The 26,493-nt window shown below is 30.5% G+C and overlaps 3 protein-coding genes, 3 long non-coding RNA genes and 1 pseudogene across 12 annotated transcripts; 5 read left to right on the forward strand and 2 right to left on the reverse strand.

Moving 5' to 3' along the window:
• The first annotated feature begins 553 nt into the window (after nt 1-553).
• Nucleotides 554-3,310, forward strand: LOC106304323. 7 transcript variants are annotated; one of them, XR_001262705.1, is made up of 6 exons: nt 554-762; nt 880-926; nt 1,275-1,376; nt 1,581-1,885; nt 1,982-2,074; nt 2,817-3,310. It is a non-coding gene; the product is annotated as an uncharacterized LOC106304323 (long non-coding RNA). The 7 variants fall into 7 exon arrangements; XR_001262703.1 differs by lacking the exon at nt 1,581-1,885 and having other exon boundaries at nt 2,817-2,894; nt 3,043-3,310; XR_001262702.1 differs by lacking the exon at nt 1,581-1,885.
• A 5,182-nt stretch (nt 3,311-8,492) lies between these two features.
• Nucleotides 8,493-8,936, reverse strand: LOC106305323. Its single transcript, XR_001262962.1, has 3 exons — nt 8,845-8,936; nt 8,666-8,740; nt 8,493-8,575 (listed from the first exon to the last, which is right to left on the reverse strand). It is a non-coding gene; the product is annotated as an uncharacterized LOC106305323 (long non-coding RNA).
• LOC106305322 lies at nt 8,569-8,895 on the forward strand. Its single transcript, XR_001262961.1, has 3 exons — nt 8,569-8,599; nt 8,681-8,716; nt 8,805-8,895. It is a non-coding gene; the product is annotated as an uncharacterized LOC106305322 (long non-coding RNA).
• Nucleotides 8,937-9,362: 426 nt separating the features above from the next.
• LOC106305073 lies at nt 9,363-10,346 on the forward strand. The gene has a single exon (XM_013741452.1). It carries the CDS (start codon nt 9,772-9,774, stop codon nt 10,150-10,152), a length of 381 nt encoding a protein of 126 aa, XP_013596906.1. The 5' UTR covers nt 9,363-9,771; the 3' UTR covers nt 10,153-10,346.
• Nucleotides 10,347-12,395: 2,049 nt separating this feature from the next.
• On the forward strand, nt 12,396-14,662 carry LOC106305255 (GDSL esterase/lipase At2g19010). Its single transcript, XM_013741631.1, has 5 exons — nt 12,396-12,664; nt 13,025-13,149; nt 13,440-13,664; nt 13,897-14,143; nt 14,454-14,662. Exons 1-5 carry the CDS (start codon nt 12,421-12,423, stop codon nt 14,660-14,662), a joined length of 1,050 nt encoding a protein of 349 aa, XP_013597085.1. The 5' UTR covers nt 12,396-12,420.
• A 3,742-nt stretch (nt 14,663-18,404) lies between these two features.
• LOC106302287 lies at nt 18,405-19,165 on the reverse strand. Its single transcript, XM_013738828.1, has 2 exons — nt 19,150-19,165; nt 18,405-19,042 (listed from the first exon to the last, which is right to left on the reverse strand). Exons 1-2 carry the CDS (start codon nt 19,163-19,165, stop codon nt 18,405-18,407), a joined length of 654 nt encoding a protein of 217 aa, XP_013594282.1.
• A 982-nt stretch (nt 19,166-20,147) lies between these two features.
• On the forward strand, nt 20,148-25,968 carry LOC106302288 (annotated as a pseudogene).
• The last annotated feature ends 525 nt before the right edge of the window (nt 25,969-26,493 follow it).

Below are 26,493 nucleotides of genomic sequence, written 5' to 3' on the forward strand. Positions count from 1 at the left end.
TATGATAGCATTTTTGGTTGTCTCTACAAATATTTGATTAATTTATAAGTCTGGTTTTTATTTTTCAATTACTATTTAAATATATCATATAGATTATGATGTTTATATAATGTAAATAGATAACAACATATACCTTATTCAATTTATTTTTATATGTAGTTTAATTTGTTATCAGTTGGTAGTATATACCGATAAAATTTCATAAAAATTTTCACACTAAATTTATTATGAAATAACAAAATCGAAAAACACCCTTAGAATATTATTATACGTTCAAGTATTTATATACAAATTATTTTTATGAGTTTAAAAATTACAAAATGTTATTCTTAGTAATTTTATGTAATTTATTTGCTATTAGTAATTTTTATTATGTTAATTTGTAAAATCCTTAAATCTACCTATAAACTTAGAAAATTGAGCTTCTTAATGGATATTGAAAAATACAAAAAACATATTCTAGACAAAAGGGTTGTTGTACATTTTAACCCAACATACAATAGGCCATGTATTTATTTACCTGTGACTTTTATTTGATATGTGACCTTTAAAAAAAAAAAATCAGTTTAGTCAAGCGAAAACAAAAACGACAAGTAACTTTACCTTCTCCCCTTCTCTTAACGACTGCATCTAGATGAAGAAATAAGAACAATCGATCGGAGGCTGATACAAATGGAACACATATCAGACGGAACTACAATGATCCCGATCCAACGGAAAAAGGGTATCAAAGTACGAACGGTTTGACAGAAGCATCTAAAGGTATGTCTTCGTTCTTATTTCTGAACTCTTTAAGTTTTGTTCAATCGATATATCTTCACATGCATGTCAAAATCCACTTCATAATACAACTATACTTAAATCATATGAACCGTACAGAAAACAAAAATGAAGCTGAAGCGGCGGTGGGAGATAATATTGGTAAGGTATTCCCTAAATTCTACTACCTCTGTTTCATATTAAGTGTGGTTGTAGGGAATTTTTTTCGTTACAAAATAAGTGTTGTTTTCGACTTTCGATGCAAAATTTATTAGTTTTATTTAGTAATTTATTTTTCTATTGGTTGAAATATGGTTAGATGTATTGGTAATTGTGTTTTTATATAGGAAATATACAAAATTAATTGTTTTCTTAATCTGTAAGCATAAACCCAAAATGACACTTAATATGAAACAAAAGGAGTATTCTTTATGGCCAGTTATAATGTTCTCAAGTGATTTTCACCAATTCATATATTTATTTAATCATGAGTCATTCTTTTTCTTGATTTGTAGTGTTGCTGGGAATCCATTGATCCGTAGAAGCAGCCCGCCTGAGATTTGTTCTGGATATCACCTGTCCAAGCCCTCTTTACGTTTCTTTGAGCTTCTCATCGGGTAAAACTCTCTTTCTTGCTTTGAATTTGTTATTGTCTGTCACAATAGAAAAATAATTACAATTGTAAAATGATGAAAGATATTAGGCACAGTCAATACAAAACCTTACAATACACATATAACTCTTGTACTAATACAGTATTGAGTTGTCTTATAAATGAGGAACTTGATTGTTCTTATGGAATTAATTTTAATGTTCTGTAGGAATAACAGGATACATCGTTGTTAGTGTCAACAGACAGCAAATTAAATTGAAAACATGTACTTACTTGATGTCTTCAAGAGTAAACTCAGGTTTCATCCTTGGTTTGCATGAACAATGAACTGTTTTTATCCCTCCCAAATTAATAACCTCGCCCATTAAGTCTGTAAAAAAAACAGAGTGGTCGAAAATGTTTTTTTTTTTCAAATCAATATCGCAGGTAATAATTTGAAAACGTACCAGTGAGGAAACATGGTTTAAGTGATCCATGTAAAACACTTTGAAAATCTACCAAACTTAGAAACAGGTTATCATTCCTAAGTGTAGATTTTGTGATTGTTGTGTTTTTGCAAGAAGCCCATTTTGTAAGAATGGTCAGTTGATCTATACATTCTTGTTGCAGGGCTGAGGGTGAAAATCTGATTTTCAAAGAGGTTTCACCTACTCATAACTAAATCAGTTTTTCTTGGAATAGTAGTGATGTTTCCTACGATAGGTATGGTCTTATTTATAGGAGTAGATTCACCGATTTTGTATATAAAATGGACAATATATTCAAAAGAATAGAATCGTTTAGTTTAGGAAGTCCTTATATTTTTGGTGCTATAATATATGTTAAAAATCTCAGGGAATGGAAATCACAACTATATATGGTTTTAAGTTACTATAAATTATGGAAAACTCAAAAACCCAATTGATTTCCTTTTTTGTTATGTTGACTGCTTTGAAATATGAAAAAAAATTGGAATGTTATTGAGTTTAGGAATAATCGAATTTATTAGTTTTAAAGATTAGCTATACTTGATTTGCAAGTTTTGAAACAGGATCTCTCGATTGTGTTGTTGCTTGATATCGTTTTATTTATGATAATTGCGTGGAAGTAGGAAACATATTTGGCATATTATTGAGTTTAGGAAAATAATAAATTATTAGTTTTGATTTTGTGCACCAATAATATATAATGATACCAACTACAATATCTTATTATGATACTCGGTAACCTAACTAAGTATTTAAATAACATTTTATACTTGTTTGATAAATCATAATATATATGCTGTTACTAACCATAAGATTGATCATAACAAAAAACTGAGTAAACACAACAATACATGAAATTAATATTTTAGATGAGAAAATGTTCATTGATAGCACAACAATGTATATTTCGTAAGCATGATAGAGATTGGATCGAATTATATGGTTAAATATTTATACAATTGGTTTTGATTATGCAGACTAAACCAAGGCATGCTGGCGAGAATGACGTTATATAGATGGGATTATAAGAGTTAATTTTGGTCCATCCGGATGAGGTACAATTTAATTAAGGTTAAGTGCCGAGAATTTATTTAGGTGGTTTAGGAATCTTATGAAACGACAGTTTATTAAGCCAGTGGCGTAAGTATGTAATTTTTGAGGAAAACTCAGGGTTATTTTATTTTTGTACTCATGTTTTAATAGATTAGATGGCTACGGAATCGGGTTTCAAGGGACCTAAAAAATCACTCCACCCTTGAAGGAAGTAGAAACATCCATTAACGCTGGATTAGCCATCATTGTAGCGTTTTCTTTCCTCAGTCTTGCACCTTGAAATGGAATGTAATTGCCTCTAGTGATGCTGGTTCCTTTTATAGTTGGTTGGCAAGATAAAAGCCTTTAGAAATTTTTGTTTAAAACATTTTAGGTGAAAACTTTAACATTTGTCTTTTGTAAATTTAGTTTTATGAATATACGCAACTAAAATATTTAAGTAAATCTATTTCTAAGTTTTTGTTAGTCAATATTCTTTATTTTTAAATTATTTTTTAAGAATTGAAAATTTAGGTCTTGATATCATTGATTCTCGGGATGATCACACTATGTGTCCTCCTACTTATAACTTATAAGCGAGCTTGGGCTTTGATGTAAACTCTAGCCAGATACTGCAAAAAAAAAGGGTAAATCTTTCTCCAGAGAGAAATGCGAAAATCCTCGGTGACCACGCACCGTGTTTATCCGGATTGGCAGCGGATTCGAACTCGGATCTCTTATAGATCCATTGAACGCCTTGTGCCACCCGACCACAGACGCATGATTAGCCAGATACTACTATTCAATAAAAACAAACAATTAACAACATATAATTTTGGTTAAGTACGTTCATTTCCTCACGTCCATAGAGCATATCACAAATTCAAGCTCTTTTTTCCTTTTACCAAATATAAAGTGTACATTCATAAAATATAAAAAATGGCCTTTTTCAAAATATCAAAAACTTAGAACACTAAACACACAATAAAAAGTTAATAAGAAAAAAAGACCCTGTGCATATGCAAATCTCCAGTAGAGAAAATCCAATTTTCTTTGTAAATTTTTGTAGTTGTTTTTCTTAGAACTAATTTAAAAAGTTATCCTAATAATTTAAATTATAAAATTCTATAAGATCATTGTAAGTTGACCAATAAGTAATTTATTTTCTGTGAATTTAGGGGATGGTATTCAATCCAGGAATTTTTGCAGTATTTTCAAAGATTTGATGAGATTTTAATGCATTTATCTAATTCTTATGCTTACTTCTATTATTGATTTTAAAAGAATATACATAAATTTGATAGAATACTAATTCCTCTAAATTCTATGAATTTTCGAATTCTTGTATATTTAAAAAGGTAACAAAAAATATTTTATTCTTAAAACTGAAAGAAAAATAGTAATTAGTACTATAGTTTATGGATTGTAGCAATTTTATTAAAATCATAATACTAATAAATAAAATATATGGATCATCTAAACCCATAGCATCTCTCCACGTATCTTCTAACTTCTGCCATAGTTTTTTTCCAAGTATTTGTATTTTCTTTATCTTGCTCTTGTGTTCGTAATGCGAAAGTACACAACCGAAAGTTTCAGAAGGCATTTTGATTTGGTTAACAGACACTGGGTTTCTTCAGCAACAAGGCAACATTGACTTTATATTTGTTAATTGTTGTTCTTTATATTTACCGGTAACTCATTAATTATCATCCACAAAGGTCTCTTCATTCTTCACGTACTTCTGGAAAAATGAGAAGTAGAGAAATGCTATTGTTTGTGTTTTCCTACGATTCATTACAAATCTCTGCATAAGAGCAAAGAATTGACCATTTACATTTATACATGACATTTTCTATTAAATTCTTATTAAATACCATTACTACAGAATCTATCAAATATTGAATAACAACAGAATTTAAAATAATTAAAAGAATGATTCCAAATGCTTAATCCAATAACAAAATAATTTAAAAGAATTGATGAAATCCACGATTGAATAACAGTGGAATTTAATGGAAACTATAATTCCTTCTAATTCTATCAAATTTCTGAATCCAATACCCCCACCTAAGTTTCTTTTATAAAACATCAGAACATATTTGACATTTTTTCATATGAGGTTAACCTGCACTTTTGTAAAGATATTTTCTATTTAAATAAATGAATCAATGTTTTATTATTTATGATTACCTCTTCCATATTTTTATAGTGTGGTATAAAAAATAATTATATACCCATTAGTTGTTTTGCTAGCAAAATCATTTTCAACCCATTGTTATTTTTACCTCTAAATATTATATTGAGTAAAAAGTGCTACAACCTATCTATATTTATTTCTCTAAAGTAGGGATTACTATTTTTTATCTATATATAGAGGTAAAATAGCATTTTTTTTATTATAGAGCCATACTTTTCATTTTCAAAATAGTCTTTTAACTTTAAAACTTATATAGTTATAACCAAAACAACTTTTTAAAAGAAAAATACAGTTTTTATAAAAATAAATCAGACTTTTTATTTACATAATAAATTTTAAGAAAAATTTAATTTAAAAAAGTCATAATTGTATGAAATAGATTTTTTTGAGAATATTCTTTTTAAAAAACAAAATAGAAGAATATATTAGAGAGAAATCTATTTTAGAATTACTCATGAATTCAGTGAACACAGAAGTGACACTTATCCAAATATTGTATTGCTAGTGATGCATTGTTTTCTTATTTCATTTTTGTCGTGCTTTGGAGAGACTACACCAAAATAGTGTTTGAAAAAAAATATTAGAGCAGCTTTCTCGACATGGAACCAGAGTTTTGTAAACAAAAATCTATATAATAATAGTACAGTTTCCTCACTCCCGAGGGTGTCCATAGCAGCGACTCCTTTATGTTTGTGGGTCCCACGTTCATGTCCGGTTTGGTTATCAGGTTTGGTTTGGTTATTAAATACATATGTTTATGATTTAATTTCATAAACAGAGTGATAGTTTTACGGATCGTTATGGTAGCTGGAAAGTTTCTGATTAATCTTCTTAAGAGCATCTCCAAAAGAAACTCTATAACTTTAAATATATAGGTTTTTGCTCTCCAAAAAGAAACTTCAAGTTTAGAGTTTTAAGGAGTGAAACTTCATATTTGGAAATTCACTACTCAAAACTCTAAATTTGAAATTTCATCTTTTTATTTGCATTTTGGTCCTTATAATCAATTACACATCACATTTATGATTTTCAAGTATTTTCAAATTATCGTTTTATTCTGTAAAAATTTTGTATATCATAAATATTTAAAATTTATTTTAATAAATTCAAATTTGACACATAAAATTAAATAAAAAATTTTAAATAAGATTTATAATATTTAAAACTAGAATCAGACAACAAGAATATTGCAAAAGAAACTTAATAAAAAAACTTTTAAAAAGATTCATGAAGACAAAATTATTACACAAATTTAAATATTACAACAACACTAATAGTCTAGTAAATTTTCTTCGGAACCTCTAAAATATTGTCTAAACAAATTGTGTGTAACTGAAGATGGACCATTACGGAATAATTTTATGGAATAATGTGTTATTTTGCTTGTAGTTTAATATTTAATTATGTATTTCTATTTATAATTTTATATTTTAGTATAATATTTTATTAATTAATATAATATTTATATATATATGTGCTAGTTATTTATAAAAATTTTATTGATTTATATTAATTATGGCAAATATAAGGACAATAGTATAAATTACAAATAATTTTGAAGTTAAATTTGAAGTTTCACTTTTGGAGAAGAACACCTTGAAACTTCAAACATAGAGTTTTGCAAACTCTAAAATAGAGAGTTCTTTTGGAGATGCTCTAAGGAACCCCTTCTTCTCATTTACATAAAGTTACTCCGATATTTTCGATTTCGTGAGATATGGTTGAGACGAGACGTAGCTCTTCCACTTCCAAGCGTTTCTGTTCTTCTTCTTCATCCCCTGAACAGTCTTCATCATCTCCACGCCCTACCAAGCGATCTAAGGTTAACATCGATGCCGCTATTGAATCTGTACATTAGTTCTTGTCAGAATCTGAGTTTCTTTTTTTCGACTCTGATTTTGATTTTTTATAGCTTAGGTGACGGCGGCGGAACTGGCGGGGTCTTCGTCGGTGAGTGAGGTTCCGGTTGAGAATCAAGGACCGGTTGAGAATCAAGGACCGGTTTCGGATCCTGGATCGGAATCTGGAGAGCTGGAGGTTGGATCCTCTGATCCCCAAGCTATGGATGCGGAGAAGCCTGTTTTAACTGATGTGCCTGTGATGGAGATCTCTCTTGAAGCTGACACAAAACCTGAAGCCGATGTCTTGACGACACCTAGAATAGCAGGTTTGGTGGTCTATCTCACGATTTTGTCTGATTAATTATCATTTCTAATGTTTGTGTGGATTTAAGTGAAGTGGTGACGGATGGTGAGAAGTCGAAGGCAGGGAAGAAGCGAGCTAAGGCTCCACGGGTGAAGCTACTTTCTCAGTATTCTCAGGTGGGTCAAGTTTCATCAGTGATTGTTTTTTTTTATTGGTTTGATCTAATAGTCTGTGAATTGCGCTTTTAGGGATTAGCAATGTGCAGTTCGTGTAATCAATACTATTAAATTAGAAACATGCTTAGTTAATAATAGTTGAGTCCAACTTAAAATATAACTGCATCTAATTGATTATCTAAATATATCATATAACCCACCTTGATAAAATAATTTTGTAACTTTTACTTTTATTCCAAAATTTTCGGATCTAATTCTGTCATATACGTATGTTACTAATAAAATAATTTTGTAACTACTTCTATGATGTATGCATATTTTGTAAAGTCACCCTTTAAATTCCAAAATATCAGTGATCCACTACTTTCAATATTACAAACTGTCGACTACCTTATGAAGTCCAATAAATAAAAATTATGTCATTTGAAAACAGTAATATTGATACTATACTTTAATATATATTATTTTCACCACACAAATTAATGGGAATGAACTAAGGTTTAATTAATGTTTTAAACACAGTCTAGATGTTGAATCTAATTATTTTTTCGGTCATTGAGTTATTAGATTGACTGTGGATAACTATGTCATTTCTTAATTTATTTTAACATATAATTATGAATATATCAATATTAAAAATAAAAGAAAACCCCATGTTTAAAAACATAGTAAAATTTTAAAATTCAAATTATTTATTTTTCATTTCACATAAAAATATAATTTAAACAATTTTTATAACAAGTTAGAGTTACGACATATAATAAACTGTACAATAATATCAAAATTAATAATTATTTAAATATTTAATCCAAACGTTGAAATTAAATTTTAAATTTTTTAAAAAAATAATTTAAACAAAATTGGATTATATACCAATCACCCATAAGTTCAACATGCAGCCTCTGGTTTTAGCGGTTTTTGCGGGTTATCAAGTTTTTAATTGATGGATATTTTTTGAAACACAAACCGGATTACATATTGAATCACTGGGTTTATAGGTTCACTGATTTAAATACAAAAATATTTTAAATAAACCCACCTTAAATGTGAATCTGGGCCGCCACTGGTCCCAATGCTTTTTTAGGTAATTTCAGAACCCACACCGTATCATTAGGGGCCATGTATTCAATGTTAGAGATCGAGGATGTGATTTATCTATCAAAACCAATCTGTGCCCAGCACCCTGTGTGAAATCAAGCAGTCTGATGTAAGGACATCTTATTTGCCCCTTTTTTTATCTCAGTTTCTTTAAGGACAAAAGCCTTTTTCTTACGTAATTATTGTGCAGCACGGAGGTCCATCGGTTGCAACTCTGGAGATATAGGTATGTCTCACCACCTTCTCTTCTCTGTTAAATAAAACTATATATGATAAGATTGTCCGAAACATTTAGCCACCCAAACTTATTATAGGTTTAGAAGAAGACGATGAGATTCATGTAGAAATCCTTACCTCCGTCACAACCAACCACCAAGGTCAGCAATTCATAACAATAAAACTAGCACCTTCCTCAATTGAAAAATTCCTAGCCAGACAAATCACATTTTGAAACAGGAAGGGCGCGTTGATCACAAATTCTCAGACGGACAGCTCAAAGCTCAAAGAGAAGAAAGCTTTTATATTTACTTCATTAACGAACACGGAACATGGCCCAATTTATTAGTACATTTTCAGTCTATCTAATTTTATAACATCAGTTTTTTTCTTTAAAATATAAATTTAGTAAAAAACTAAAAATATAGTTCACCATATACAAAAGGTTAAAAATATATAAAGAAAATTCATAAATGCAAACAAAAAATCATGATTTTAGTTTTTCACACCACATAAAAACCAACAAAAATAGAAAATAATAAACTGAATTTTATAAAATAAAAATGTGGCTTATCAAATTAAAAACTAATGGAAATGATAAATAATCAGATCAAATTAAAAACTCAGTTGACGACCAAGCGCAGGGGTTCTGCCTCTAGTTAGATCAATATTACATTTATCTAATTACATTTTAATTTCTTTTTACCAATTGAATATATTTGAGGTTCTAGATATTATGATGAAATGTTCTTAAATTAGAACTCTTCGACACTCTCTCTCATGTCTTTCACTATCTTTTTTAAATACTAGAAACTCATTGAGAAAAGCAATGGATGTGCTCTTAATTGCATAAATTACTCCCACCAATCTGCTCCGTAGAAAATTAAATTAGACACTTTCCCAAAAAATTTGTAGCCTGCCTAAATTTTCTCATTGCCGCTTCCATCAAATAGTCTAAAAAACGATTGGTCAGAGTCTAGTCCATAACTGTATAAATCGAAACATTATCCTCATCAATCTCACAACAATAACAATTCAAATTCACACACGATTAACAGCAACAAAATGTCTACAAAATCTATCCTTCTACCTTTTCTTCTCCTAATCATGTTTGTCACTTCATCTCAAGCAAGTCGTCAACTCTGGGATAGTGAATTCCACGATTTTTTCTCCAAATCCGGGTTCCATGGGATTAATAAGGTTCACGGGATTCAAGGGTTTCATCATGGGACTCATGGGATTCCTAAGTTTCCCGGAACTGGAAATTTTATGAGTGGGGTACATACATGCAGCATGCAAGGACCTTGTAAAGGTAAGAAGTTGAAGTGTCCTGAGACGTGCTACAAATCAACCAACGTTAACAAGGAAGGTTATAAAAGCACTAGCAAGAGCGGAGGATGTTCATTTGACTGTACGACCAAGTGTAGCGCCACTTGTTCATCATAACTGAAACATATACATGTTCTAGCTTATGTTATGTTATCTTATAGTCTATATATATAAATCTGTGTTCATTTGACTGTACGACCAAGTGTATATGAATCTGTTTAAAACGGCATTTGTATTGGAGAGTTTGTTTCTCCTTTGTATGTATTACTTTTGATTAGTATCTTTCTATCATTCTCTATGTACATAATATGGTTATGAGTTATGAATAAAACAAAATTTTGCGTTTCTTAAGTTGTGTGTAGAGATCCTCTAAGTCTTAGAGCATCTCCAACCCAACCTCGTATCATCAAATTTTGAGGTTGTGAATTATTTGAGGTTTCACTATTCACAACCTCAAAACTATCTTTTATTTTCTTTTTGGTCTTTAAAGTTATTTCTTTCATAAATATTAGTAACTTTTGTTAATATCAAGGATGATAATGCAAATAAATAAATTTTTAAAGATTTTTTTTGAGTATTCATGGTTGGAGTAACCAACACTCAAATTCTGATTTTGAAGTTTTACTCCCCTTAAAATAAGGTCTTGGGTTGGAGATGCTGTTACTATGACCAAATTCAACGGGAAATAGGTGAACTGATTTGGCACTTTAATTCATAGGAGTTCACTTCCTAAGTTTATATATTGAAAGATGAACAAAACATCAGCATCAGCATCATGGCTCTAATACTTTAAATTACAACATATTTTAATTTGTGTCGTCTATCAATATCATTTATCTGATTTTAAGCAGAGTATAACGTCAAATAAAAAGCAAAAAGTCTCATAAACGTTAAGAATCAAAATAACTAAAATGAAGAAGACACCTTCATATTTTTTGGTTCCATGCATGATGCATGTACTTATATTTATAATTTTTTTTACCAGTTATACATGTTCATTTTGGAGATGGAAAAAATTACATCTCAAAAAATATAAACCAATTATATTATTTATTTCACATTTCAGATTATTGTTTATCTTGATAAGTTTTATTTATTTATTTTATTTACCAGAAATCGTTGAATTTGAATCCAAATTTAGATGAAAATACAAATTCAATGGTGGGTTACTTGAAAAACGTTTACCAGGGAAATCTAAATTGGTTACAAGAAAAATAATAATAAAATTGACCCAAGGCGATTAACTCTTCAAGAAAAAAGTTTAAGACAATGAGTTTATATACCCTAATTCTCTGTCAACTTCTTGTATATGTGAATGTTCTCCTTAAACAACTTCCTCTTTTTTTTAATAAGATGAAGTCGACAAAGTATTTTCTTTTTCCTTTGCTGGCTTAGTTTTCTCCAACCCCTTTTTCTTATGGATAGGTCGACTTTGCTTACTTAACAGACTTTGACGAGAGACATAATCCATCTATAATAGAAATGAGAGAATCCTCATGATGCATATAAGTTATGTTTTAGTTTATGCTATAAATAATATTTATCTTTGATTATCAATTCTTTCTATGTTTCCTTATGATTTTTAATTTGTTTGATTTTTGTTGATCTTTGTAGTTTTTTCCGTATGTCATCTCCTATGGTTGATGTTTTTGAATCAAATTTGAGTTTGTTTTTTTTGTCAGCAACATAAACAGAATCAAATTTGAGTTCTATTTTTTGGTTTTTACTGATTTTCAAATGAGAATTAAATAGTTTTGAATTAAATGATTAATACTTGGACATATATTAATTTTATATTTATTCAAAAATTATGATTTGTCAGTGTGAACTCTTCCTCATTCACTGCCATTTTTGAATTATTTGGGTTGTTATATTTTTTTTGCTACTAGAATATATCATCTGAATATGAAAACATCCCTTTCTCACCAGCTCTTAAAAAGAATCATCTGAATTAATTATTTAATTTTTATACTGAAAGCTACTGCATTTTTAATTTACCTCATCATCAGTTAGTGATTTATTAAGTATGTACATTATTATACATTTAAAATATTTGATATATGTATTAAATTTTGCGTAACATATATAGGAGTACTATGCTAATGATATGGACAACAATAGTTACAAAAACACATTATTAGTAGCATTAGCATAATCCATTATCAACAATAACCACATTGACTAAATCGAAAGACTCTCCCTAATTTTTGTTGTATTTTTCCCTTGTTTTACTCATTACCTCAATATTGTTCATAGACTCAGTTTCACATGTAAAGTTCAACTTCGGGTTTCACTTATATAAACTATATATAGAAAGACTGGTCGTATTTTTCTCTTCAACAAATAATTCTCCTTTTCAGTTCTGTGATTTGATATTTCAAAAATATGGTTGAAGAAGTATTATCTAAGGTATTTTGGGTTGTTGCTGCTACCGTGTTTGCAGCTGCAACGGTGGGTTACACGCAACAAGTGCCATGTTACTTCATCTTTGGAGATTCAGTTTTTGATAGTGGCAACAACAATAACTTGCAAACTAAGGCAAAAGTTAACTTTTTACCTTATGGTATTGACTTTGCCAAAGGCCCGACTGGCCGGTTCACCAATGGCCGCACTATCACAGATTTTATCGGTTAGTCTATATATGATCTTAGATTGCGTAACTCAGCATTTGTATTCTTCAACATATTTTTTGATAGTTTAGAAAAAGAAATCATGAACAAATGAATAAATAACGTTTTTGGTTAGTTAATAATTACTTTTTAAACTAACATTTATTTGGCAAACCATTTACACTAATATCACTAGAAATGGCTTCCTTTTGTCTTTTTGTTGTTGTTGTCGTCATCATCATCTAGTAACTATAATTGTATCCTCTTTTTTTTTATACATGCTTATATCTATGCCTAGTTACCTTCTTTGTGATATATATATATATATATATACATATTTGTTTGTATATGTAAACATGATCTTCTTTTTTTATTAAAAGGTGAACTCTCGGGTTTCAAGGATTTCATTCCGCCATTCGCCGGAGCATCACTAGAACGAGCTCACATCGGGATGAACTATGCTTCTGGTGCAGGCGGACTCCGTGAAGAAACTAGTGAACATTTGGTACGAAGTAAGAACTTGATAATGATAAATTTATATATAAATGAAAATGACAATCCCATATATAAATGAAAAATAAAAATTATGGTAACCAGATCTCACATTAATATTCATTATTATACTTTTCAATCAAAATTATATGATCTGTTGATACTTTAGTTAATTACTATATGACATCAACAACAATAACAACAACAACAAAAAACAAGAACCCTTTTCTAAATGAAAAACCAGCATAACTTTAAATAAAAATGATGTCATGGATATATAATATTAATCTCTTACGGTGTTAGGGTGGTCGAATAAGTCTAAGAAACCAAATACTAAACCACAAGAAGGTGATAAAGAAAGTGAATGTGCCATTACATAGACTGGAACAATGCCTCTATGCAATCAGCATCGGAAGCAACGATTACGTCAACAACTACTTCATGTCAAAACCATACAACACGAGTCACCGGTTTAAGCCCAATCAATATGCACATTCTCTCATCTTACTCTATCATACTCATTTGAAGGTGGAGTGGAACACTTACGATTACGTCAACAACTACTTCATGTCAAAACCATACAACACGAGTCACCGGTTTAAGCCCAATCAATATGCACATTCTCTCATCTTACTCTATCATACTCATTTGAAGGTGGAGTGGAACACTTTATAAATAAATTTGCATTTATCCTAGCTATATGGTAAGTATCCGTTACATTTCAGCTATGTAAATTTGTGAATATATGTAATTTTTGTAGAGTTTGCACCACTTAGGAGCGCGGAAAGTGGCACTTTTTTCAATCAGTAAGATTGGTTGCACACCAAAGATGATTAGGTCCCATGGTGGCGGAAAAGGTTGTGCGAGAGAGGTGAACACTGCAGTGGCAATCTTCAATAAGAACCTAGAGGACCTTGTAAAAGATTTCAATAAGAACGTCCATGGTGCTAAGTTCACCTATGTTGATATTTTCTCTGGTGGAGATCCCTTAGCTTTCAAAGTTTTAGGTAAACTATATTGAACTCCAGCCTTATTACATTTTCTATCCGATATATATATATATATATGAATAACATTGCCTAAGATTTAGAGAATATAGGATTCTTATCAAACTGGAGGTTTTATAAACAATACAAGTGCATTCTTAGTGTCACACGCTGATTAAATCTCCGGTTTAGTTAGTGTTGTGTAAATCATAGCCAAAAAAAAAAAGTTTTCAATCATAAAGGAAATTTTTTAGATACCAAAAAAACAACAAATTATTATTTTTTATGTAAAATTAAAAGTTGGATTTACTTTGATCTCGTAATATTGTAGGATTTAGGATTAGACACAAGGCTTGTTGTACATTATCTTTAGGGGAAGAACTTTGCGCACCAAACAAACCAATTTGTGGAAACCGGAGTGAATATGTCTTTTGGGATGATATTCATAGCTCCGAAGCCACTAATATGATGATGGCTAGAAGCTCATTTGATGGACCTCTAGGTAGTCCGTACAGCATTGCCAGCCTTTTGAAGCAATAAGAATCGTAGCACTACTTTTGTAGTTGGCTAAATGATGTGTTACTATATAAATGTAACGAATTTTAGATTATATTGTAATTTTCTCTTTGAAATGGTTTTAACAATTTACAGAAATCTTCAGCATCTGCTGCATTCTTCATCTGAATAACAAAATATAGAATGAAAAAAGAACTCAACAAAACATCTAAGAAAACCCTTTTTAACATCCTTAAATAAGTTCAGACAAGTGGATGTTCTGTCATCTTTGTATATATAGAGTTATACACTTTTCTTAATTTTCACGACAAATAAAAACAAAATGAAGAGATATCAAATATATATATCTGAAAGCGGAGAGATGAAGACCTCGATCGGGGAAATCCCTTGCTATTTTTAAGTTCAAAGTTTGATCAACGGATCAAAGTACGAGCAGACCAAGAAGCAAGAACTTACGAGTTGTTTAGTAATAACCTGAAAGCTCTAAACTGGTCATAATTGCGATGTAGAGTAGAACAACTTCTACCAGAACAATACCAGAGATAGAGGAAATGACATTAATAGTAATTAGTAAGATTGGAAAACCTGTGAAATATAATCTTCTTAACTATTAAAACTGAAGTACATTTTGTACTCAACCATGACTTTTCTTAAATAATTACTTTGCATGCCACTGACTTATGATTTCAGTTTTCCCCATTGACCTACACCTATTTTAATTTACATTGACCTAGACCTATTTTAATTTTTAAATATCTCTCTCCCTTGAGCCGATAACCACATGTTTTTTTTTCAAATTCTCAAAGACTATAAATCCCTAATTCCCCGATTAATTTGTACGACCTGATTTCTTCATCTACTTCAATCTTTCTTTTGATATTTCATCTAGTAAAATTCCGATTCTTCTTTTGCTAATTGTTCATCTGATTCATATCCGTTGATTCGTCTGATTGAATTCAATTCGTTTTCACTTTTCGATTGAGAATCTATGTCTAATTTGGGTTTAGATTACTAGACTATGTAGATCTAGCTTGTTGAGATGAGTTTCCGTCAGATCTTTGATTTGCATATATAAGGCTTGAATTTTATATATTTATATATATATATATATATATATATGTGCCATGAATTTAGTGCTTGATTTGTTAATTTTGATTGTATTTTCCAGATTTAATAGCTGAAGATGGCGGACTCTTTGAATATGTCTCTTGATGATATGGTTAAGAGGAGAAAGGCCGCTAAAAGTCTGGTGGTAAAGGAATTTCCCGCAGTGGAGCAAAAGGTGTAACACTACTAGAAAACACGCTACATTCTGACGGACATTCCGACAGACAATATTTTCGTCGGTTTTCTTTGACGAAATTCCGACGAAACATATAATTTCATGAACGTAAGGTCGTCGGAAATATCCGACAAAATTCCGATAGAATATTATAATTTTGGGGTTTCGATAGGGATTTGAAGTTCGTCGGAATTACATCAAAATATTCCGACGGAATTCCGACGGGTTTTTGACTTTCGTCGGAATGTCGTCGGAATATCCCAACGGATTTCCGACGAAACAGATTTTAGATTTGCAAAGTTATTATAAATGTATAATTTGATACTTAAAATTTCCAAATAACACATATATAAATTTATAATATGAAATTAGTTCACACCGTTAAATTTTTTCATATAAAAAAATTATTTACGTAAACATATCAACGTATTCGTAACATCTTCCAATAACACTTATATACTTATACAAACATATTACAGTAATATGAGACTAGATTTTGATTTTGTATAATATCGAGTGAAACAAGTAATTATTTTAGTTAAACCTCTTATAAATCATTTACATACTATCAAAGATTTGTATGTGATCATTAGATTGTTGTTTTGAAACCCCAAATTCTTATTTCTCCGAATTCCATCGGAAATCCATCGAAAATTCCGACGAAATTCTGACGGAAAATACCGACGAAATTCCGACGGACTTTAACCCCGGCAAATAAAAAGACATGCAGAAACTCATAGTTTCTCGAGGCTTCCTTTGTCGATATTTTCGAAACATTCTGACGGAATTCCGACGAAATTAATGTGACAGACAGGTTTCGTCGGAATTTTTCACTTTACACGGAATTTTTCACTTTACCCGGGAAAAAAATTCGCGAAATTTATTTGGTTAACCGGTTAAAATAGAACCGACTGAATTCCGATGGAAACTGTCTGTCGGTTTATTTTTAATACATAAGCCGACCCTTCTGCTTCTTCCTCATTTTTTTTCTCTTCTTCTCTGCAATCTCCGCCGTCGTACTCCTCTCTCTCTCACAAATCTGCGATTCCGACCCCAAATCCTCCAAATCTCTTCCTCAATCATGTAAGTCATCTAAACCCCTCTTTAGATTACATTTTTTTAGGTTTCGAATGTTAGATTTGTGGACTTTAGGTTTTGAATCTGAAGATTTAGGATAGAATTGATAGTTTAGGAGTTATATGCTATTAGATTTTGTTTTAGGTTGTTGTTTTGTATGTAGATTGAAACTTTTAGACGTTAGATGTTAGATTTGTAGATTTTAGAAATTATATGTTAAATATTTTTATAAAAACTTTTTGGTGTATTATAATTATTGAAAAGTTTTATTTAAAAAAAAAAATATATATATATATATAATGTTTTCAAGTTTTTATTATCTTTTATTGTTTCAAAACGTTTTTATAATTTTATATAAAGTTTTAAGCTTATTATAAAGCATTTTAAGTTTATATAATTACTTTTTTAAGTTTGTTATAATTTTTAAAACGTTTTCTCGTTTCTAAAATATATTAAAACCTTTTTCACCTTTTTAAAAACCTTTTCAATCTATAAAATGTTTTTGTGTTTTTTTAGATTTAATTAAAACATTTTTCAGTTATTAGAAAAAGGTTTCAATTACAAAAAGTTTTAAAAAATTTAAAAACGTTTTCTCTTTGTTTTAAAATATTTTCAATTTATAAACCGTTTTATGTTTTTAAAAATTTATAAAAACATTTATTATAAAGGATTTTAAAAACAATTATACTACAAAAACATTTTTGTAATTTTAATTATATATATATAAAGAATTAAAAATATTTATTATAAATGATTTAAAAGAAAAATTATATTACAAAAACGTGTTTCTAATTTTAAAATTTTATATATATTTAATGAATTAAAAATATTTATTATAAAATATTAAAATAAAATCTGTTTTATTTAAAAAAAAAATAGTTTATAAAGTCTGTCGGAATTTCATCGGAAATAAATCCGTCGAAATTTCGTCGGTAATAAATTCTTCGAAATTTTGTCGGAAAACTGTTTGTCGTAATTTCGTCCGAAATCTGTCCGTTGGAATTTTTTGATAGTTTAGAAAAAGAAATCATGAACAAATGAATAATTAACGTTTTTGGTTAGTTAATAATTACTTTTTAAACTAACATTTATTTGGCAAACCATTTACACTAATGTAGAAATGGCTTCCTTTTGTCTTTTTGTTGTTGTTGTTGTTTTTTTATGGAATTTTAAATTTATTGATCATCTTTGGGAAAATTTATATGTACAAAGAATGAGTTCGTATGAATCTACTACTAAGCTTTTTATGGAAAAAGATTAAGAATGAGCCTGAAACCATCTCTTCATTAGTCCATGCAGTCTTGGCTTCAAGTAGTACCTCGTGAAGGAGATTATGTTCTTCATTGATTTCTTGATCAATCGAGCAAGCTTCACAGTCCCATTATGTCGTCGATCATTGCGTTCCCTTCATATGAAGTAGATCGTGGTCTGCCACACCAGCCTCAAAAGTATGTAGGTAAGGTGCTCATAAGTGCCCCCAAGCATTCTCTGTAACGTGATTTCCCAGTCAGGATCCCGGTCTGGACCAAACAGATTGCCAACTACATTTAACCACAGTGTGAAAGTGTATGGGCAAGCAAAGAACAGGTGGTCCCTTGTCTCATCTGGCTCCCCACAATAGACACAACACTGCATCTGGCCCCACTGTCGAGTGCGGTGGCCTGTCGCGAGCCTACCCCTTATGGCCAACCAAGGAATGAAGCCATACCGAGGCACGCCTTGTGGAAACCAAACAAGCTTGCTCCATCGGACCTCTTCCTTACGCCCACGGAGTAGATGCCAAGTATCAGATGAGATAAACTTTTCCTTATACTCATCTTCCCCACACTTCCAAAGCACGCCATCAGGCTCCAATACAGTTAATGTTAAAGGGAAAGAGGACACGACCTGGATCACTTCTCTGATACGCTGATCTCTGCAGTTTCGGAATCTCCACACACCATCACGCAGAACTTCACTGATCTTTGCCTCTCTTGCGATTCCAAGCTTCTGCGTACCAATCTCTCCAGTGAGCTCAATGATACGACCCTGCGGATGCCACACATCTGTCCAGAACTATAATTGTTGTTGTTGTTGTTGTTGTTGTCATCATATAGTAACTATAATTGTATCCTCTTTTTCTTTATACATGCTTATACCTATGCCTAGTTACCTTCTTTGTGATACATTTATATATACATATATACATATTTGTTTGTATATGTAAACATGATCTTCTTTTTTTATTAAAAGGTGAACTCTCAGGTTTTAAGGTAGAGTGGAACACTTTATACATAAATTTGCATTTATCCTAGCTATATGGTAAGTATCCGTTACATTTCACCTATGTAAATTTTTGAATATATATAATTTTTGTAGAGTTTGCACCGCTTAGGAGCGCGGAAAGTGGCACATTTTTCAATCAGTATGATTGGTTACACACCAAAGATGATTAGGTCCCATGGTGGCGGAAAAGTTTGTGCTAAAGAGGTGAACACTGCAGGGCAATCTTCAATAAGAACCTAGAGGACCTTGTAAAAGATTTCAATAAGAACGTCCATGGTGCTAAGTTCACCTATGTTGATATTTTCTCTGGTGGAGATCCCTTAGCTTTCAAAGTTTTAGGTAAACTATATTGAACTCCAGCCTTATTACATTTTCTATCCGATATATATATATATGAATAACATTGCCTAAGATTTAGAGAATATAGGATTCTTATCAAACTGGAGGTTTTATAAACAATACAAGTGCATTCTTAGTGTCACACGCTGATTAAATCTCCGGTTTAGTTAGTGTTGTGTAAATCATAGCCAAAAAAAAAAAGTTTTCAATCATAAAGGAAATTTTTTAGATACCAAAAAAACAACAAATTATTATTTTTTATGTAAAATTAAAAGTTGGATTTACTTTGATCTCGTAATATTGTAGGATTTAGGATTAGACACAAGGCTTGTTGTACATTATCTTTAGGGGAAGAACTTTGCGCACCAAACAAACCAATTTGTGGAAACCGGAGTGAATATGTCTTTTGGGATGATATTCATAGCTCCGAAGCCACTAATATGATGATGGCTAGAAGCTCATTTGATGGACCTCTAGGTAGTCCGTACAGCATTGCCAGCCTTTTGAAGCAATAAGAATCGTAGCACTACTTTTGTAGTTGGCTAAATGATGTGTTACTATATAATTGTAACGAATTTTAGATTATATTGTAATTTTCACTTTGAAATGGTTGTAACAATTTACAGAAATCTTCAGCATCTGCTGCATTCTTCATCTGAATAACAAAATATAGAATGAAAAAAGAACTCAACAAAACATCTAAGAAAACCCTTTTTAACATCCTTAAATAACTTCAGACAAGTGGATGTTCTGACATCTTTGTATATATAGAGTTATACACTTTTCTTAATTTTCACGACAAATAAAAACAAAATGAAGAGATATCAAATATATATATCTGAAAGCGGAGAGATGAAGACCTCGATCGGGGAAATCCCTTGCTATTTTTAAGTTCAAAGTTTGATCAACGGATCAAAGTACGAGCAGACCAAGAAGCAAGAACTTACGAGTTGTTTAGTAATAACCTGAAAGTGCTAAACTGGTCATATTGCGATGTAGAGTAGAACTAGGGGTGTTCAATCCAGATATTGGTTCGGTTTAGGTTTGGTTTTTTCGGTATTTCGGTTAGTAAAATATAACTACCATTCTAAATCCATATTTACTTCGGTTCGGTTCGGTTTATATACCGTCGGTTTTCGGTTTATTCTGTTTTATACCAAAAAAAAATATTTAGTTTGAGATCATATAAAATGAATTTTAGAGTCATATTGTCAACACAGACATTTATTAAAAATATATTACATGTTCAAATAAATGAACAAAAACGTAAAAATGCTTCTACCATCAAATAAAATCATCAAATCTATAATTAAAATCAGAGCCTGAAATTTTGAAAATAAAAATATGAAACAAAACAGAAACATGAAAGAAAAGTTTTTCCACTCTTCCATATTTAGTGTTCATTAAAGTCATGCTTTTTCGATTAAACACGAAACTCTGTTTGTTTATAGATAAGAAAAAAGTTGTGAAAATTTTCCATTAATTATTTTCCATCAAATTTATCATCTTCATATTAATTTAGTGAATACTAAAATAAAGCAAAAAGATAAAAAAAAAAGACTTAGAAAATAAGATGTCTGAATTGCGATGTATTCAAGTGTTTTACAAATTATATAAGGTTCTTTATTACTATAACATTATGGTAATAGTTATTAACACAAATTTAACTTATATAACAAATAGATTTTCATGTATTGTTATAAAATAGATACATATTTACATGTTTCTACTTTTAATCGGTTTTGTTCGGTTTATTCGGTTTAATCGGTTATATACCAAACCATATCCAAATTCTACGGTTTTTATAAAATTATATCCATTCGGTTTATATGGTATATACCAAAACCAAACCATATTGTCTATTTCGGTTCGGTTCGGTACGGTTCGGTTTTACCATATTGAACAGCCCTAAGTAGAACAACTTCTACCAGAACAATACCAGAGATAGAGGAAATGACATTTATAGTAATTAGTAAGATTGGAAAACATGTAAAATATAATCTTCTAAACTATTAAAACTGAAGTACATTTTGTACTCAACCCTGACTTTTCTTAAATAATTATTTTGCATGCCACTGACTTATGATTTCAGTTTTCCCCATTGACCTACACCTATTTTAATTTCCATTGACCTATACCTATTTTAATTTTTAAATACCTCTCTCCCTTGAGACGCCAACCACATGTTTTTTCCTAAATTCTCAAAGACTATAAATCCCTAATTCCCAGATTGATTTGTACGAGCTGATTTATTCATCTACTTCGATCTGTCTTTTGATATTTCATCTGGTAAAATTCCAATTCTTCTTTTGCTGATTTTTCATCTGGTTCATATCCGTTGATTCGTCTGATTGAATTCAATTCTTTTTCAATTTTCGATTGAGAATCTATGTCTGTTTTGGGTTTAGATTACTAGACTATGTAGATCTAGCTCGTTGAGATGAGTTTCCGTCAATTTCCGTCAGATCTTTGATTAGAATCTATGTCTGTTTTGGGTTTAGATTTTGACGGATTATATATATATATATATATATGTGTGCCATGAATTTAGTGCTTGATTTGTTAATTTTGATTGTATTTTCCAGATTTAATAGCTGAAGATGGCGGACTCTTTGAATATGTCTCTTGATGATATGGTTAAGAGGAGAAAGGCCGCTAATAGTCTGGTGGTAAAGGAATTTCCCGCGGTGGAACAAAAGTTGTAACACTACAAGAAAACACTCTACATTCTGACGGACTTTTCGTCGGTAATTTCCAACGAAATACCGACGAAAGTAAGGTCGTCGGAAATATCCGACAAAATTCCGACATAATATTATAATTTTGGGGTTTCGATAGGGATTTGAAGTTCGTCGGAAACCCATCGAAATATTCCGACGGAATTCCGACGGGGTTTTGACTTTCGTCGGAATGTCGTCGGAATATTCCAACGGATTTCCGACGAAACAGATTTTAGATTTGCAAAGTTATTATAAATGTATAATTGGATACTTAAAATATCCAAATAACACATATATAAATTTATAATATGAAATTAGTTCACACGGTTAATCATTTACATGCTATCAAAGATTTGCATGTGATCATTAGATTGTTTTTTTGAAACCTCAAATTCTTATTTCTCTGAATTCCGTCGGAAATCCGTCGAAAATTCCGACGAAATTCCGACGGAAAATACCGACGAAATTCCGACGGAAAATATCGACGAAATTCCGACGGACTCTAACCCCGGCCAATCAAAAGACTTGCAGAAACTCATAGTTTCTCGAGGCTTCGTTTGTCGATATTCTTGAAACATTCTGACGGAATTCAGACGAGATTAATGTGACGGACAAGTTTCGTCGGAATTACGTCGGAATTTTTCACTTTACCCAGGAAGAAAATTTGCGAAATTTATTTGGTTAACCGCTTATAATAGAACCGACCGAATTCCAATGGAAACTGTCCGCCGGTTTATTTTTAATACATAAGGAGACCCTTCTTCTTCTTCCACATTTTTTTTCTCTTCTTCTCTGCAATCTCCGCGGTGTTACTCCTCTCTCTCTCACAAATCTGCGATTCCGACCCCAAATCCTCCAAATCTCTTCTCCAATCATGTAAGTCATCTAAACCCCTCTTTAGATTACATTTTTTTAGGTTTCGAATGTTAGATTTGTGGACTTTAGGTTTTGAATCTGAAGATTTAGGATAGAACTGATAGTTTTAGGAGTTATATGTTGTTTGATTTTGTTTTAGGTTGTTGTTTTGTATGTAGATTGAAACTTTTAGATGTTAGATGTTTGATTTGTAGATTTTAGAAATTATATGTTAAATATTTTTATAAAACCTTTTCGGTGTATTTATAATTATTGAAAAGTTTTATTTAAAAAAATTATATATATATAATGTTTTCCAGTTTTTATTATCTTTTATTGTTTCAAAACGTTTTAATAATTTTATATAACGTTTAAAGCTTTTTATAAAACATTTTAAGTTTATATAATTATTTTTTTAAGTTTGTTATAATTTTTAAGATGTTTTCTAGTTTCTAAAACTTATTAAAACCTTTTTCACCTTTTGAAAAACCTTTTCAATCTACAAAAGGGTTTTCGTGTTTTTTTAGATTTAATTAAAACGTTTTTCAGTTATTAGAAAAAGGTTTCAATTACAAAAAGTTTTATAAAATTTAAAAAAATCTCTTTGTTTTAAAATATTTTCAATTTATTAACCGTTTTATGTTTTTAAAAATTTATTAAAACATTTATTATAAAGGATTTTAAAAACAATTTTACTACAAAAACATTTTTGTTATTTTAAAAGATTTAAAAGAATAATTATATTACAAAATCGTGTTTCTAATTTTAAAATTTTATATATATTTAATGAATTAAAAATATTTATCATAAAATATTTAAATGAATATCTATTTTATTTTTTTATTTTTTTAAATTATAAAGTCCGTCGGAATTTCGTCGGAAATAAATCCGTCGAAATTTCTTCGGTAATAAATTCATCGGAATTTCGTCGCAAAACTGTTTGTCGTAATTTCGTCTGAAATCTGTCCGTCGGATTTTTTTTATAGTTTAGTAGAAGAAATCATGAACAAATGAATAAATAACGTTTTTGGTTAGTTAATAATTAGTTTTTAAACTAACATTTATTTGGCAAACCATTTACACTAATATCACTAGAAATGACTTCCTTTTGTCTTTTTGTTGTTGTTGTTGTCGTCATCATCTAGTAACTATAATTGTATCCACTTTTTCTTTATACATGCTTATACCTATGCCTAGTTCCCTTCTTTGTGATATATATATGTATATATATATACATATATACATATTTGTTTATATATGTAAACATGATTTTCTTTTTTTATTAAAATGTGAACTCTCAGGTTTTAAGGATTTCATTCCGCCGTTCACCGGAGCATCACTAGAACGGCTCACATCGGGATGAACTATGCTTCTCGTGCAGGCAGACTCCGTGAAGAAACTAGTGAACATTTGGTACGAAGTAAGAACTTGATAATGATAAATTTATATATAAATGAAAATGACAATCCCATATATAAATGAAAAATAAAAATTATGGTAACCAGATCTCACATTAATATTCATTATTATACTTTTCAATCAAAATTATATGATCTGTTGATACTTTAGTTAATTACTATATGACATCAACAACAATAACAACAACAACAAAAAACAAGAACCCTATTCTAAATGAAAAACCAGCATAACTTTGAATAAAAATGATGTCATGGATATATAATATTAATCTCTCACGGTGTTAGGGTGGTCGAATAAGTCTAAGAAACCAAATACTAAACCACAAGAAGGTGATAAAGAAAGTGAATGCGCCATTACATAGACTGGAACAATGCCTCCATGCAATCAGCATCGGAAGCAACGATTACGTCAACAACTACTTCATGTCAAAACCATACAACACGAGTCGCCGTTTTAAGCCTAATCAATATGCACATTCTCTCATCTTACTCTATCATACTCATTTGAAGGTATAGTGGAACACTATAAATAAATTTGCATTTATCCTAGCTATATGGTAAGTATCCGTTACATTTCAGCTATGTAAATTTGTGAATATATATAATTTTTGTAGAGTTTGCACCACTTAGGAACGCGGAAAGTGGCACATTTTTCAATCAGTAAGATTGGTTGCACACCAAAGATGATTTGGTCCCATGGTGGCGGAAAAGGTTGTGCGAGAGAGGTGAACACTGCAGTGGCAATCTTCAACAAGAACCTAGAGGACCTTGTCAAAGATTTCAATAAGAACGTCCATGGTGCTAAGTTCACCTATGTTGATATTTTCTCTGGTGGAGATCCCTTAGCTTTCAAAGTTTTAGGTAAACTATATTGAACTCCAGCCTTATTACATTTTCTATCCGGTATATATATATGAATAACATTGCCTAAGATTTAGAGAATATAGGATTCTTATCAAACTGGAGGTTTTATAAACAATACAAGTGCATTCTTAGTGTCACACGCTGATTAAATCTCCGGTTTAGTTAGTGTTGTGTAAATCATAGCCAAAAAAAAAAAGTTTTCAATCATAAAGGAAATTTTTTAGATACCAAAAAAACAACAAATTATTATTTTTTATGTAAAATTAAAAGTTGGATTTACTTTGATCTCGTAATGTTGTAGGATTTAAGATTAGACACAAGACTTGTTGTACATTATCTCCAGGGGAAGAACTTTGCGCACCAAACAAACCAGTTTGTGGAAACCTGAGTGAATATGTCTTTTGGGATGATATTCATAGCTCCGAAGCCACTAATATGATGATGGTTAGAAGCTCGTTTGATGGACCTCTAGGTAGTCCCTACAGCATTGCCAGCCTTTTGAAGCAATAAGAATCGTAGCACTACTTTTGTAGTTGGCTAAATGATGTGTTACTATATAATTGTAACGAATTTTAGATTATATTGTAATTTTCACTTTGAAATGGTTGTAACAATTTACAGAAATCTTCAGCATCTGCTGCATTCTTCATCTGAATATCAAAATATAGAATGAAAAAAGAACTCAACAAAACATCTAAGAAAACCCTTTTTAACATCCTTAAATAACTTCAGACAAGTGGATGTTCTGACATCTTTGTATATATAGAGTTATACACTTTTCTTAATTTTCACGACAAATAAAAACGAAATGAAGAGATATCGAATATATATATCTGAAAGCGGAGAGATGAAGACTTCGATCGGGGAAAGCCCTTGCCATTTTTAAGTTCAAAGTTTGATCAAAGGATCAAAGTATGAGCAGACCAAGAAGCAAGAACTTACGAGTTGTTTAGTAATAACCTGAAAGCTCTAAACTGGTCATAATTGCGATGTAGAGTAGAACAACTTCTACCAGAACAATACCAGAGATAGAGG

Source organism: Brassica oleracea, chromosome C7 (genome assembly GCF_000695525.1).
Source record: "Brassica oleracea var. oleracea cultivar TO1000 chromosome C7, BOL, whole genome shotgun sequence".
In the NCBI taxonomy this organism is placed as follows: Eukaryota; Viridiplantae; Streptophyta; class Magnoliopsida; order Brassicales; family Brassicaceae; genus Brassica; species Brassica oleracea.